The sequence below is a fragment of the Phascolarctos cinereus genome, unplaced genomic scaffold, assembly GCF_003287225.1.
Source record: "Phascolarctos cinereus isolate Bilbo 61053 unplaced genomic scaffold, phaCin_HiC Scaffold_1;HRSCAF=81, whole genome shotgun sequence".
NCBI classification, from domain to species: domain Eukaryota; kingdom Metazoa; phylum Chordata; class Mammalia; order Diprotodontia; family Phascolarctidae; genus Phascolarctos; species Phascolarctos cinereus.
Window position 1 is genome coordinate 135,584,711 of NW_027555514.1, and position 12,444 is coordinate 135,597,154.

The window sequence follows — 12,444 nt, forward strand, 5'->3', positions numbered from 1 at the left end:
ACTGTCAAGACTAATTAATTCCCCTACTGTATTATTAGATGCCATTTGGTAGCAGAGTGGATAGAGTCATGGATCTGGAGTCAAGAAGACCTAAGTTCAAATCCAGAATCAAGTCACTTAATAGATTAAGTCATTTAACCTCTGTGTCTCAGTTTCCTCATCTATAAAATAGAAATAATAATATTTACCTCCCGCGGTTGTTTTGAGGATAAAATGGGATAAAAATTTGTGAAGTGCTGCAAATCTTAAAGCACTATATAAATGCCAGCTATTATTATTGTTATTGTTATGGCTTTAGAGCGTTAGAACTTTAAAGCTGGTCATCCAGTCTCTTTCATTTTACAAATGAAAAAAACTGAGGCCTAAAATTAAAACAACTTTCCCATGGTTATACCAGTAATAATTAGGGGGCCCAAATTCCCAGGTGCCAAATCCAGTATTACCACACTGCATCTCTTTATAGTATAGCAGAGTGCATCTGTCCATCAGCTCTAGTCTTTTTCTCCCTTGGACAATACTGAACAACCATTGACAATTTTTTTTTTACTCACTCACTGTTTTCAATATTATTTCTCAGTCAGCAGAACCACCTTATGACATCATCTCATGGTTTACCTGTTACAATTAATTAAATTACAGCTTAACTCACATCACCTATACTTTACATAGTTTGCTGATTAGATTTTAAAGAAGCATTGTAGGCTCACAGGACAAGCTTTAGCAAACCTAGGATTGTCATTCATGTTTGGCCATCATTTTTTAAGTTTGTTTTCTTTTGTGCATGGTTAATCTTATTCATTTCATTTGAATTTTGTTAAATCAGCTCTAAGAAGGGTACTAAAGCACTGTCTAGATTTTTATTTTTGTCCAAATTTCCAATCATCTTCCCTGCCATTCTTATACTCCAAAAGAGCCAAGTAGGTATTTGTAGATGGTTTCAGAATTTCTGGATATTTTAACTCTCTCCTTTGAGATAAATCCATGGGGTACTTGTTGGGGATGAGAGAAGGGCAAAGAAGCCTTGGGCACCCAGATAAAGGGCTCCAAAACCTAATGTAGGGATCTTGAGGTTAATCTTCAACATTTACAGCCTTTAAAGAGGAGATTGGCAGGGTCAGTCTGGTGACTTGCCAGCTTTGGCAGCAGTAGTCAGAAGATATTGGATGATAGGGATTGGTTAGAAGTGTGGGTGGGGAGATGATCAAGGAAGAGGTTATGATAACCCAGCCATGATATGATAAGGGTCTAAAACAGGCCAATAGTGTTTGAAATAGCAAGGACTTGGATATTAGACTCACAGCCTCTGCAAGATCAGTCTGTTTGTACTACGGTCTTCACATTTATTTCTGTTTTGTTTACACTGCTTGATGCTTGGTGATTGCTTTAGCAGCTATCTGCAGGTGCAGCTAAGCTATTTTCTTGTTAAGTAAAAGTCCTTGTGTCTGTTCAGTTTCTGGATAATTGGGTGATTGATCAAGCTAATACACAGCAGTAGACTTAAGGATTCACTATACATGCTAAACATATGTTATTGATAAGAAGCCTGCATTAAAAAAATTCCCAAAGCCTAAAAAGTCATATTAGTTTTTTTTAAATCTTCCCAATGTGGGAAAAAAATTCTTAAGAAAGTATAAAAAAGGGTTTTATTGTTTTGCATCAATAAAGCCACCAATCCTTGCTACCAGACTGTGCAGCTTTCTTTGAGACTGTGGTAAATTTGTAAAGGTTATGTTGAAAGTACATTCCAGAGTTACTTCCCATAAATTAATGGGCTCCCCTGGTTCTGTGCCATAACATGCCAGAAGGATGTTTGGTGGGTGGTATCTATTATTCTGGCAACAGCTTTGAAAATAAGGCTTACTGCATTTGATGGGTGCTCAGTAGCTTTTTCTGAGAACTGTAGTTAAGGTGCAATTTATATTGATTTTTATTGCAGCAAGAGCTATAGAGTTTTGTTTACACTTCCAAAACTGATTTGGTTTAAAACTTTGCTGCTAACCAGATGTGAATGAGAGGGACTGATGGGCCTTAAAGCAGCCATGCTAGGGACACTCCAGCTGCTTCCTTATATGGTGTTGAGTGTGATGGCTAGGGATAATATTAAGTAACAGTGATAAATATACTTCAAAATGTAAATTGGCAAACCTTTTTTTCATATTGGCTATAGAATGTTAAAAAGCACAGAGAGAATGCTGTGTAATTATAATGACCAAGTTTGCCTTTAGAGAAAAGTGTTAAAGATATACCTTCTACCTTTTACTGCAGATAGGGAGGTGGGTAGTTATGCTTATAGACTATTGCACATACTGTCAAACACAGGTGATTTGTTTATTTTGCTGAATTTTCTTCTCATTCTTTTTAAATTTTTCTTTGAAAGGGTAGCTGCCTAGGTGAGAGGAGGGTATATTTAGAAACAAATGAGGTGTTAAAGACAAAAGATAATTTAAAATGTATATGTGTGTGTGTGTGTACATGTATATCTCTTTGCATGTGTGTGAATGTAGGAGTATTAAAGAATATACAGATATTTTCCATTAGTCCAACAATAAGTTTTGACTAAAAGCAGTCAGGTTTTGACCTTGAAAACCCTTATTATCTCCTCTACATACTTTCTACTTATCACCAATCCCTTTCATATCATACTAACCTCTGTCTGATTGGACTCTGCCATATTGGGAAAACTCTTGCTTCAGGGCTGCCATGTTATCTCCAACTAGCAGAGTCTTGAGAGCATTTGCCAAAAACTTATCTCAGGTCAAGTTCCTGAAATATTTTAAGGGTTTTCCCATATAACAGTGAAAATGTTGTCAAACTCACATGTTAGCACTGATGCCTAAACTGAAGTAACTAGTTTTACAGATGTACATATATGCTCTAAATGATATTTAATTTTTTTTCCTTAGGTAAGACAAAATGGAGCCAAAATAAAAGTAGAATATCCAGTGTCGTTTCTGAGTCTGTATGTAGATCACAGTGGACAAGTCCGTACTATCCTTTTTCATAAATTGGTTTATTTATATCTTACTATGGTTCTCCTTATGTTCCCCTGTGAACTGAAAAGGACCCTAGGTCCTTGAAGGATATGCCAGCAGAAAACAAACCCTGGCAGATCCTAGCAAGCTGAAAAGGTTTCAAGTTTCAGCCCAGTGACAGGTTGCATGAACTATTTTGAAAAAAGGCAACTGATGCAGGCCATTTATTTAGGGGGGAGAGGTGATGACCATCATCTGTGGAAGAACTATCTCAACTGATGAAATGATGATTCCATTTGAAATAACAATTCATGAACTTTGTGTCACTCTCAAAGCATTTTATGCAGGCTTTCTGACCCTATTTATCATATTTGTACAAATGCTGTTCAGTATAAAAGAACATAAACTTTAGACCCATCGTGTTTTGGGGAAGGAGAAAGAGAAAAGAATACTCATCTCTTTAGCAATGTGGTACATTAAACAAATGTGTGAAATTCACCTCCCCGGTGTCAGGCAAAACTTCCAAATGGAATTGGGAATTATTCAACTAAACAAATAAAAGCATAACAGAGCATATATCATGTTAGTTTGTGGTTTTCCAAGTCAATATGTTACTGGCAGGGATCCATTTCTGTTTCCACTGGTATAGTGGAAAGAACATTGAACTCCTGATCTAGGGTTTTAGCCCCTGTTCTACCATTTACAAACCGTGTGAACTTAGTTGCCTCTCTGAGCCTACTTCCTCAACTGTAAAATGGAGGTCAGGACATTTGGGCTACTTTAAAAGAGTTGTTGTGAGAATTATGTAGACTGAATAATTTCATGCCCTTGAGCAAGTCACTACATGTGAAGGCCTCAGTTTCCTTCCAAATTGAGGAGACAGTATTAGATGATCTCTAATGTCCCTTCAGTCTCTGACATTTATGAAAATCCTTTCTAGGAAGATAATGTCTGTATAAGCACTTTGAAAGTATTTTTCCTCTGTAAGGTAGAGTTGATACTGTTATCATCCTTAATGATGGTATCTCATTCTCAGAATATTTCCTTTACTATCCCTGTATAATTGGGTATGTTTTGGCTAGGTCTACCATTGCACATGGGGGCTATCTCCAGTCATCCTGATCTACATCTTGCCACTGGACCCAGATGACTCTGGAGGAGAAAGTGAGGCTGGTGACTTTGCACAGCCCTCTTTCACTTAAACCCAATTCACTTGCAAGTCATGGCATCATCCTCCTGATGTCATGGTCATCTTTGAGAATTAAGGACAAACAACAACATGAAAAGAATGCTATTTGTGGCAGGCCTTGTGATCTGAAAAATTATTGGCTGTCAGCTTTTTTTAAACATGTTTTAAAAAATATTGCTGTGACTTCCCAAAGAGGTCTTTCCCCACAATAGAATCTCCCCATGTAACAAAGATTATAGTTAAGCAAAATAAACCAGTATCAGCCATATACTCCAATGTATACTCCATTTCAGACTCATTAGTCTTACCACAGCCTCACTGAGAGAAGAGGGCTATGTTTCACCACAAGTCTTTTTAGACCAAAGATTGGTCGTTGCATTGGTCAGATTTCTACTGTCTTTCAGTGTTGTTTTCCTTTGCATTTTTGGGCTAATTGTTCTTGGTTTTGCTTACTGTATTCTGCTTCCATTCACAAACATTTCCCCAAATCTCACTGAACTCTTCATCATCATCTTTTCATTGTCTTTTCTCATAGTAAAGTAAATAATCCATTGTGTTCATATACCACAGTTTGTTCAGCTTGATTTCACAATCAGCTCCCAACATGGCACAGCCAGATTGGAAAAAAAGAATTTTGGCCATCATGAAAATAATGAGCCTCTTTATCAGGACCTACTCTAGCTGTCTTCAAATGGGAAGATAACAGAATCCCAAACCACGGTTTCGAGGCATTTAGGCAGAACTCTTTAATCTACTCCTAGATTGCCTTAATCAGGAAAAATTTCTTTCTCTGTGTTTGCTTGGCCTTCCTTCTTGAGTTCTATCTACTTCAGCAGAACTTCTGCCCATCTTGTTTCTAATCATCTCCATGTGAGATTGCCATGCCTCAGCTGCTGAGGTGTCTTGCTGGCACCCAACTTATTTATATGCCCTGTCTGGTGAGGATGAGCTGTGGTGACCATATGGATCTGATCATATGACTCATTTTAATATCACTCCTACTCATGCCAAAATGCTGACTTGTAAGATCCCTGGCCAGAGTCCTATTCTTGGAGGAAGCAAAGGTCAGCTTATGTCTTTGTTTGAGAGTCACTTAGGAGGGAAATTTTTAAAATTCACACTTATCCTACTGTAGTCAGTGTTGCTTCCTTCACCGAGGGTAAGCAGAAAGGGCAAATATGAGACTGAATGGTGTCTCATTGAACCTTCCCAAACTGAATAGCAAGTGTTTTTCATGTTTTAGCCTTTAATTTCCACCAATCTGTGTTTGAAAAGATTCTTGCTTAAGTTGCATTTTCCCTGCTTTTTCAGTTTGGGATTTTTTTTTTATTGTAAAGGCGAGTATTAGCATTTTAACCAGTCAGCTAATTTGGCCTTCAGAAAGACTGGGAAATGAAGACAGAATAACTAATGACTCAGACTCCTGATCATGGTAATACCTATGCACATTAATTCAATAATTTGCATTGGCTGACACTATACCTAGTTATTGAAAGACAAGAGTGACAAGATAGAGTGGATTCAGTAATGGAATTAGAGTCAGGATTACCTGGGTTCAAATTCGACTTCTGATATTCAGTAGCTACATTACTTAACCTTTTTGAGCTTCACTTACCTAATTTATAAGATGAAGATAATAATACTTTCAGTAACTGCTTTACAGAATTGGTGTGAGACTTAACTGAGGTAATATATCCACAGTACTCCTCTTCAATTATTCCCAAATTCCATTCATAGGATAGGTTCTCCCCTCCCCGCCCCCCAACAAAAACAACTACCATGTTCTAGGTCCTTTGAGTGTGTACTCCCAAAATTATAGCTACTGAAACCACACCAGTGTATACCAGAGGATTCAATTAGCTCAAGGCAAAAGTATTTACTAAAATGGTAGAATAAGGAACATAATATCTGTCCTATTAACCCAAGGTCCGTTCTTTCATAAATATGTCCACCATTACTGGGAGGAGTGTATACCCATTGGTTTCAACAGTAGAAAAGCACACATGTAGGAAATGCATGGGAGGCAGCTAGGCCACTAAGTGGATAGCATGCTGGGGCTGGAGTTAGGAAAACCTGAGTTCAAAGCCAGCCTTGGACACTTACTAGCTGAATGACCCTGGGCAAGTCACTTAACCTCTTTTTGCCTTAATCTACTGGAGAAGGAAATGGCAAACTAGTCTAGCATTTTTGCAAAAAAAAACCCCATGAATAGTGTGTTCACAGGGTTATGAAGTGTTGGACATGACTGAACAAGAGAATGTATGTGACCCAGAGATGTGTTTATAAGGGTTTCTAGGCCCTTGATATCTCCTAGTGCTTTTTTTCCATTACTCCTTGCTAGGTGCAATTTATCTGCCATATTAGACCCTTACTTCCAATGCTTGTCCATAATCTCTACCATCTCCAGCTGCAGGCTAGCTGAAATCCTGGTCTAGGGTACTGCTATGTACTTTAGGAAAGAAATAGAACCTGTAACCTGGGATCAGCAGATACTTAGTTAAAGACTCCATTGTCTCTAGCTTTGGACTCAGCTGAAATCTTGGTCTCTGGTACTGCTATGTAATTCTGACCTAGGGTATTACTTTTCAGGAAAGAAATATAACCTATACTGTAGGGACCAATAGGAGTCTCTATTATGTTGTTATTGTCTCATTTGCAGTTATACCCAACTCTTTGTGACCTCATTTGGGGTTTTCTTGTCAAAGATATTGGAGGGGTTTGCCATTTCCTTCTCTAGCTCATTTTATAGATGAGGAAATTGAAGCACATGGGGTTAAGTGACTTGTCCAGGATCACACAACTAATAAGTACCTGAGGACTGATTTGAACTCAGGTAGATGAGTCTTTCTGACTCTAGCACTCTATTCACCCTGCCACCTAGCTGCTTTGTCTCTATTACAGGGTGTGTCATCCTCTCCTAAGCAGGATCCCAGTTCCATGCCAGATTCTTGACTCCTCACTTACTGAACTCTACCCTGCAGCTGTGGCCCCTCTCCTCAATTTGTGCTTCTGCTACAAAATGCCATTACCTAAGGAATTTAGGGGACCTAAATCCCCTCCCCATCCTGCTATACTTTCCAAGAGGCACATGGGAAGAAATAAAGAGTAAATTGCCCAACTCTTGCTTTTTAAAGGCTACCAGAGATATGGCTTATCTCTCTGTTTACCAGTTGCTGGAGTTCCATTTGTCATTTGCCGTTATCCAATAGTTAGCTGGCTACTGTTGACTGAGGAGGTTTTAAATTTTGATCTGCAACTATGGCCCACATGCTGTTATGTTATATAGTTATTTAAGAAACTGTTCTTTAAGAAACTCTTCCATGATCTGTTATTAAATTGCCTAGATAACTCCTGAATATTGTATTCTCTGATTCTTTGGAAAACTTATAAAGACCTTTTTTTCATATAAAAGAAAGGCAGTATTCAAAGTTTAAAACCACTATGTAACTGTTATTACTATTAGTAGTAAGCAAGCAAGCATTCATTAAATTCTTTCTATGCACCAGGCACTGTGCTAGGCACTAAGAGTACAAAAACAAAAATGAGTCCCTGCCCTTAAGGGGCCTAGCAACAAATTTGTAGGCCAGTGTAATCATATGCTTTGAGTATTCTTCACAAATAGATTTTTCTTTACCTTTCTAACTCATGTTCTGCAATGGTTGTATTCTTAGCATGTAAATTACATTTTCATAAATTGTATCTGTTGCATAGTGTTTCGAAAGAGAATTGGGTTAAAGACTAGTCTATCAACCTCTGTGAACATGGGTAAATGATTTAACCTCTGTGCTTCATTGTTTACTTCTATAAAATGAATATAATAATATTAAACTACCTAGTACTCACTGTTGCTGTGGGGGAAGTCTTTTGTAAGCCCTAAAATGCTATATAAATGTGTGCTATTCTGGTTATCAGCTTCATTATTATTAATACTCAATGACAATTTCAGAGATGATTTTCATCCTTTCTGATTAAATTGCAGTTGTCAGTAACTCCAGACACTTTGAGCTTCTAGCTTCTCTTTCAAATAACTTTTGGTTTCTAGACAAATATTTAAATTTATCATGGAAATTCACCATTTAAAAGACCCGTGCAATCAGTCACTTCATAAAACACTAGGTTCTTCTGTAATATTAATAATCACCTTCTAATTCATTTGTTCTGTAAGTCTGAATTCTCCTTAGGTTTTCTTTTCTTTTTGGTGAGGCAATTGGGGTTAAATGACTTGCCCAGGGTCACACAGCTAGTAAGTGTCAGTGTCTGAGACTGAATTTGAACTCAGGTCCTCCTGATTCCAAGGCCAGAGCTTTCTCTGCTGCACCACCTAGCTGCCCCCTTAGGTTTTCTTAAAGTGAAATATGCCACAATTCTAAATGTTACTCTCTGGGTTCTGTTGTGTTGGAATCCTAAGAAAAATTTCCATGCATTGAATTGGTGCTTGGTTTCCACACAGAATTAAACTGCATTGGTGGGATAACAGTGTATATTTACTGTGGAGGCTTACATTTTTGTTTTGTTTTAGCCTTTTGATGTAGATAAGTTAAGAGGCAGTAGCACTAGTTAGAAACAGTAGGATATAATGTGTTAATGAGGTCAGGGTCAAGTGTGTAGGCCAAATGAAATTTCTATGAACTAAATGACTTGTAAAAACTAGATATAAGGCTCACAGTAGGTTTTATCAGTCTATGTGATGTTGCTCAAATGAGAGCATTTAAAGATACAGCAATTAAAAGAAATGAAGCCAGAGTTCTCTGTAGGTAAGTATCCTTGCTAACAGGTGCCATAGGCTTATTTGTATTCTGCCTGAGGGGACCATATTGGAGGAGAGAACCACTACCAATCTCCAAACTAAGAGTTCTTAGACACTATGTGAGAAACCAGATGCATTCATTCATACATTTGCAAATGATTAAAAAGTACTCAACTAAATCCTAAAATATTTTTATACATTTATGCTGAAGTATTCAGAGGTGCCTATTTGATTGGTTAATTTTTAAAGGAAATACGTATACAGTTTTAAAAATGCAAACTATATATTTTAATATTGTTTAAGAAGGGAATATGTTCCAGTGGGACCTCTGAAAGAAGTGACACTAATTACTGTTTTCCTTTTCAGATTCTCGATACATACTTCTGCCTGTTGTTCTGCATCACCTCCATATGCATTTGCAAGAGCAAAAGGACCTCATCATGTGTGCACGCATTCTTAGCAACATATTTTGTCTCATCAAGAAAAATAGCTCAGTAAGTAACCAGTCATGGGATGTAAACTTCCATAAGTGTCTTCTACTAATCAAATAACATTAAGACTTGAAAGTTTAAAAATGCCACTACTAAGACGTAAGCCTCTATGGCACTTGATTTCCCCTTGAGTTTACCTTTTCTTCTTTTCATGCTGAAATAATTTTTGTAAGATAGTGGGACCGATTTTCACCCAGCAAAATGATATTACTCTGCGCAATTTAGGTCTCTCAACCTTAGATTTGAAGAGAAGGTTGTAATGGAAATTGAGAAAAATCAGACATCTTGAGGGATCCCACAAGTGTCCTTAATCTTGATATGAAAAATATTCTTTGGCAAGGACAATTTCCTTCCTACAAAGCAGATCTTGTTGTTTAGGGGGTGGTCTGGTACAGTGGAAAAGCACTGGAATTGGAGGCCAGTGAACCCAAATTCTAGCCCCATGTGTGCCATTTAACCTCCCTGAGTCCAAAGCTCCTCATTGCTAAAATGGAGATGCTAATATCTGTCCTGCTTACATCGCAGAATTATGGGTATCATGTGAGAAGGGATGTGGGCACATATGGTAAGTTGTGAAGCACTACTGAAATGCAAAATGTGATTCAGTAGAAAAAACACTGAATCTGGGTTAGAGGACCTGGGTTCAAATGCCATGTCTGATGCTTACTATCTGTCTAAACTCAGACAAGTCAGCTAAAAGTCTTGGTCCTTGAGTCCCTTATTTTTGTGATGGGGGTATTCACCTAGATTGCTTCCAAGGTCTCTTTTAGCTGTAGGTTACTGTCTCATAACCATTATTGTTATTGTTCAAATTTATGAAAATCTTCATGATACGTTTTGGATGTTTCTCAGTAGCTGGATCCTAGAAGGACCATCCTTTTGGAGTAAATCCCCCTGGAGCCTGGAAATATCATATCACAGGGGTTCTTAAACAGGGAGCCACAGATGATCCCTAAGCTAGATTTTAGGGGGTTCATACACTTGGATGGGGAAAAATACATTTTTATTTTCATTAACGTTTGGTTTCTTTCATAGTCCTATATAATTTATTTTGTGCATTTAAAAACATTATTCTATGAAGGGGTCCACAGGCTTCATCAGACTGCTAAAGGAATGCATGACCCAAAAAAGGTTAAGAACCCTTCTCTTAGAAGTACACCTGTAGCACCCACCCATGATTCCTTAGTTGGGAAGAATTTGGCTATCATCTCCTACCTGTTTCCCTGAAATCCCAAGTTTCAATAGTTTTGGCATCTTGAGGGTGCAGTGGATAGAATGCTGGACCTGGAGAAAAAACTGGAGTTCAAACGCAGCCTCAGAGACTCATTAGCAGTGAGACCCTGGGCAAGTCAATTATCCTCTTTCAGCCTCAATTTTCTCCACATAAAATGGATATAATAATAGCACCTACTTCCTAGGGTTGTTGTGAGTATCAAAGGAGAGAATATTTGTAAAGCACTTTGCAGAGCTTAAGGCATACTTACATATCGTCATCTACTTCATTGTCTTCTTTGTTATTAGTCTGGGTAAAACTCTAGTACCTAAAAAACTTCCTTATAATGATGAAATATTGAAATGCTCTTGGTACTTGCTGGGGGGGAATTCTAGGTGTTGGGTCACAAGTTACAGTTCTCATATTTATATGCATAGATAGCTTTCTTGTCCAGTTTTGTGACTCTGGCACAAGTAGTAAGTCATGGTGCGTATTGGAAGTGATTATTTGTAAAATAACCTTGCCATGAGCCAGATACACTATTGGACAGCGATTCTTCTATTCATTTTTGTTTCTTTCTCCCTATTATTCTATGCCTATTACCTCCTTTCAATTTTCCTTACTCCTTTTCTAGTAACACAGTGACATGATAGTGAATGAAATTGGGTTATGTAATTTTGACTCCTACTCTCTTGGGAATAGAGCTATTGCTGAGGAAAAGACCAAAGCTGCTTTCCTGGAGGAAAGCTCTCTGGGTGTTCACCAAGAGAAGAACTTGCCCAGAAAAAGATGACCAGCTTTACCTCAGTTATGTTACACAGGCCACCAGACTGCATTAGGGACTTTGAAAGGGAAAATGGAAGTGAGTGGAGAAATGAGGAGGATGATGGAGTGGCATTGTGAGTGAAAGTGTGTGTTCTTCATTTCTTTTGAATATAAGGAGAAGAACACCACACTTTGCCTTGTTGGGTTGGTTTTTCTCAAACCCTTATTGCTAACAATGAGAAAATAAACAGGGTTTACTGTAAACATCAGGTGAAGTGATTTTAAATTTTACGTTGTCTCTTTTGGCTTGGGAATGACAGAAGGTCTCTAGATAAGGACAGAGTAGGATTCTGACTCAAACTCTGAAAATGGGGCCTGGGGATAGCCCAGAAGATAGCTGTAATTTTTCCAGGGGATGTGTAATATACTTATAATATATATTAAGAAGCAACTTAACTTATTAAATAGAGGAGCTGGCAGTTAGGAAGACTTGCTTTCAAGTCTTGTCTCTGAAAAAGGCTATGTGACCTCAAGCAGGTCATTCTGGCTTTCACTTACCCAGCCAATTCATTGCAGATAGGATGCCACACATGGAATCACAAAGAGCCTAGGTTCAAATCTTGCTTCAGGTGCCTGCGGTTATATGGCCCTAGGCAATTCATTTTGGTGCCTCAGTTCCCTCATCGGAATAAGGGGAGGCAGTTGGACTCATAAGCCTCTAATTCCATTCCATCTCTAAATCTATAATCCTGTAAACCAAGTTGAAATTGTTGATCTGTATTGGTACAGGAAGCTTCCATAATAGGAGTTCTTCATGTGGATGAAATAACAAACCTGGACTCCGACCCCCCACTCTACCCCCATATACATACACATACATACACATATATAAACATAGTATAAGGAAATATATTATAAATTTCTGGCCAACAGTCCTTCAGTATTTATGTTCTTTAAGGCAGAATTGCAAACAAAATTTCTTCTAGTGGTTAACTACTTGTCCTCAGAATGTTTCCCTATGCAGCTGTTTTGAGTCCTAATTACCAGCAGCATGGAATTAATGTGAA

At 37.9% G+C, this 12,444-nt stretch overlaps 1 protein-coding gene across 4 annotated transcripts in view; it reads left to right on the top strand.

Moving 5' to 3' along the window:
• The window catches only part of DOCK4 (dedicator of cytokinesis 4), a 554,933-nt gene that overhangs the window by 400,671 nt on the left and 141,818 nt on the right, over positions 1-12,444 (top strand). For all 4 annotated transcript variants that reach the window (XM_020984638.2, XM_020984640.2, XM_020984641.2 and 1 more), the window contains exon 24: positions 9,275-9,402. In XM_020984638.2, coding sequence (XP_020840297.1) covers positions 9,275-9,402 — 128 coding nt within the window. The remainder of the gene's footprint in view (positions 1-9,274; positions 9,403-12,444) is intronic.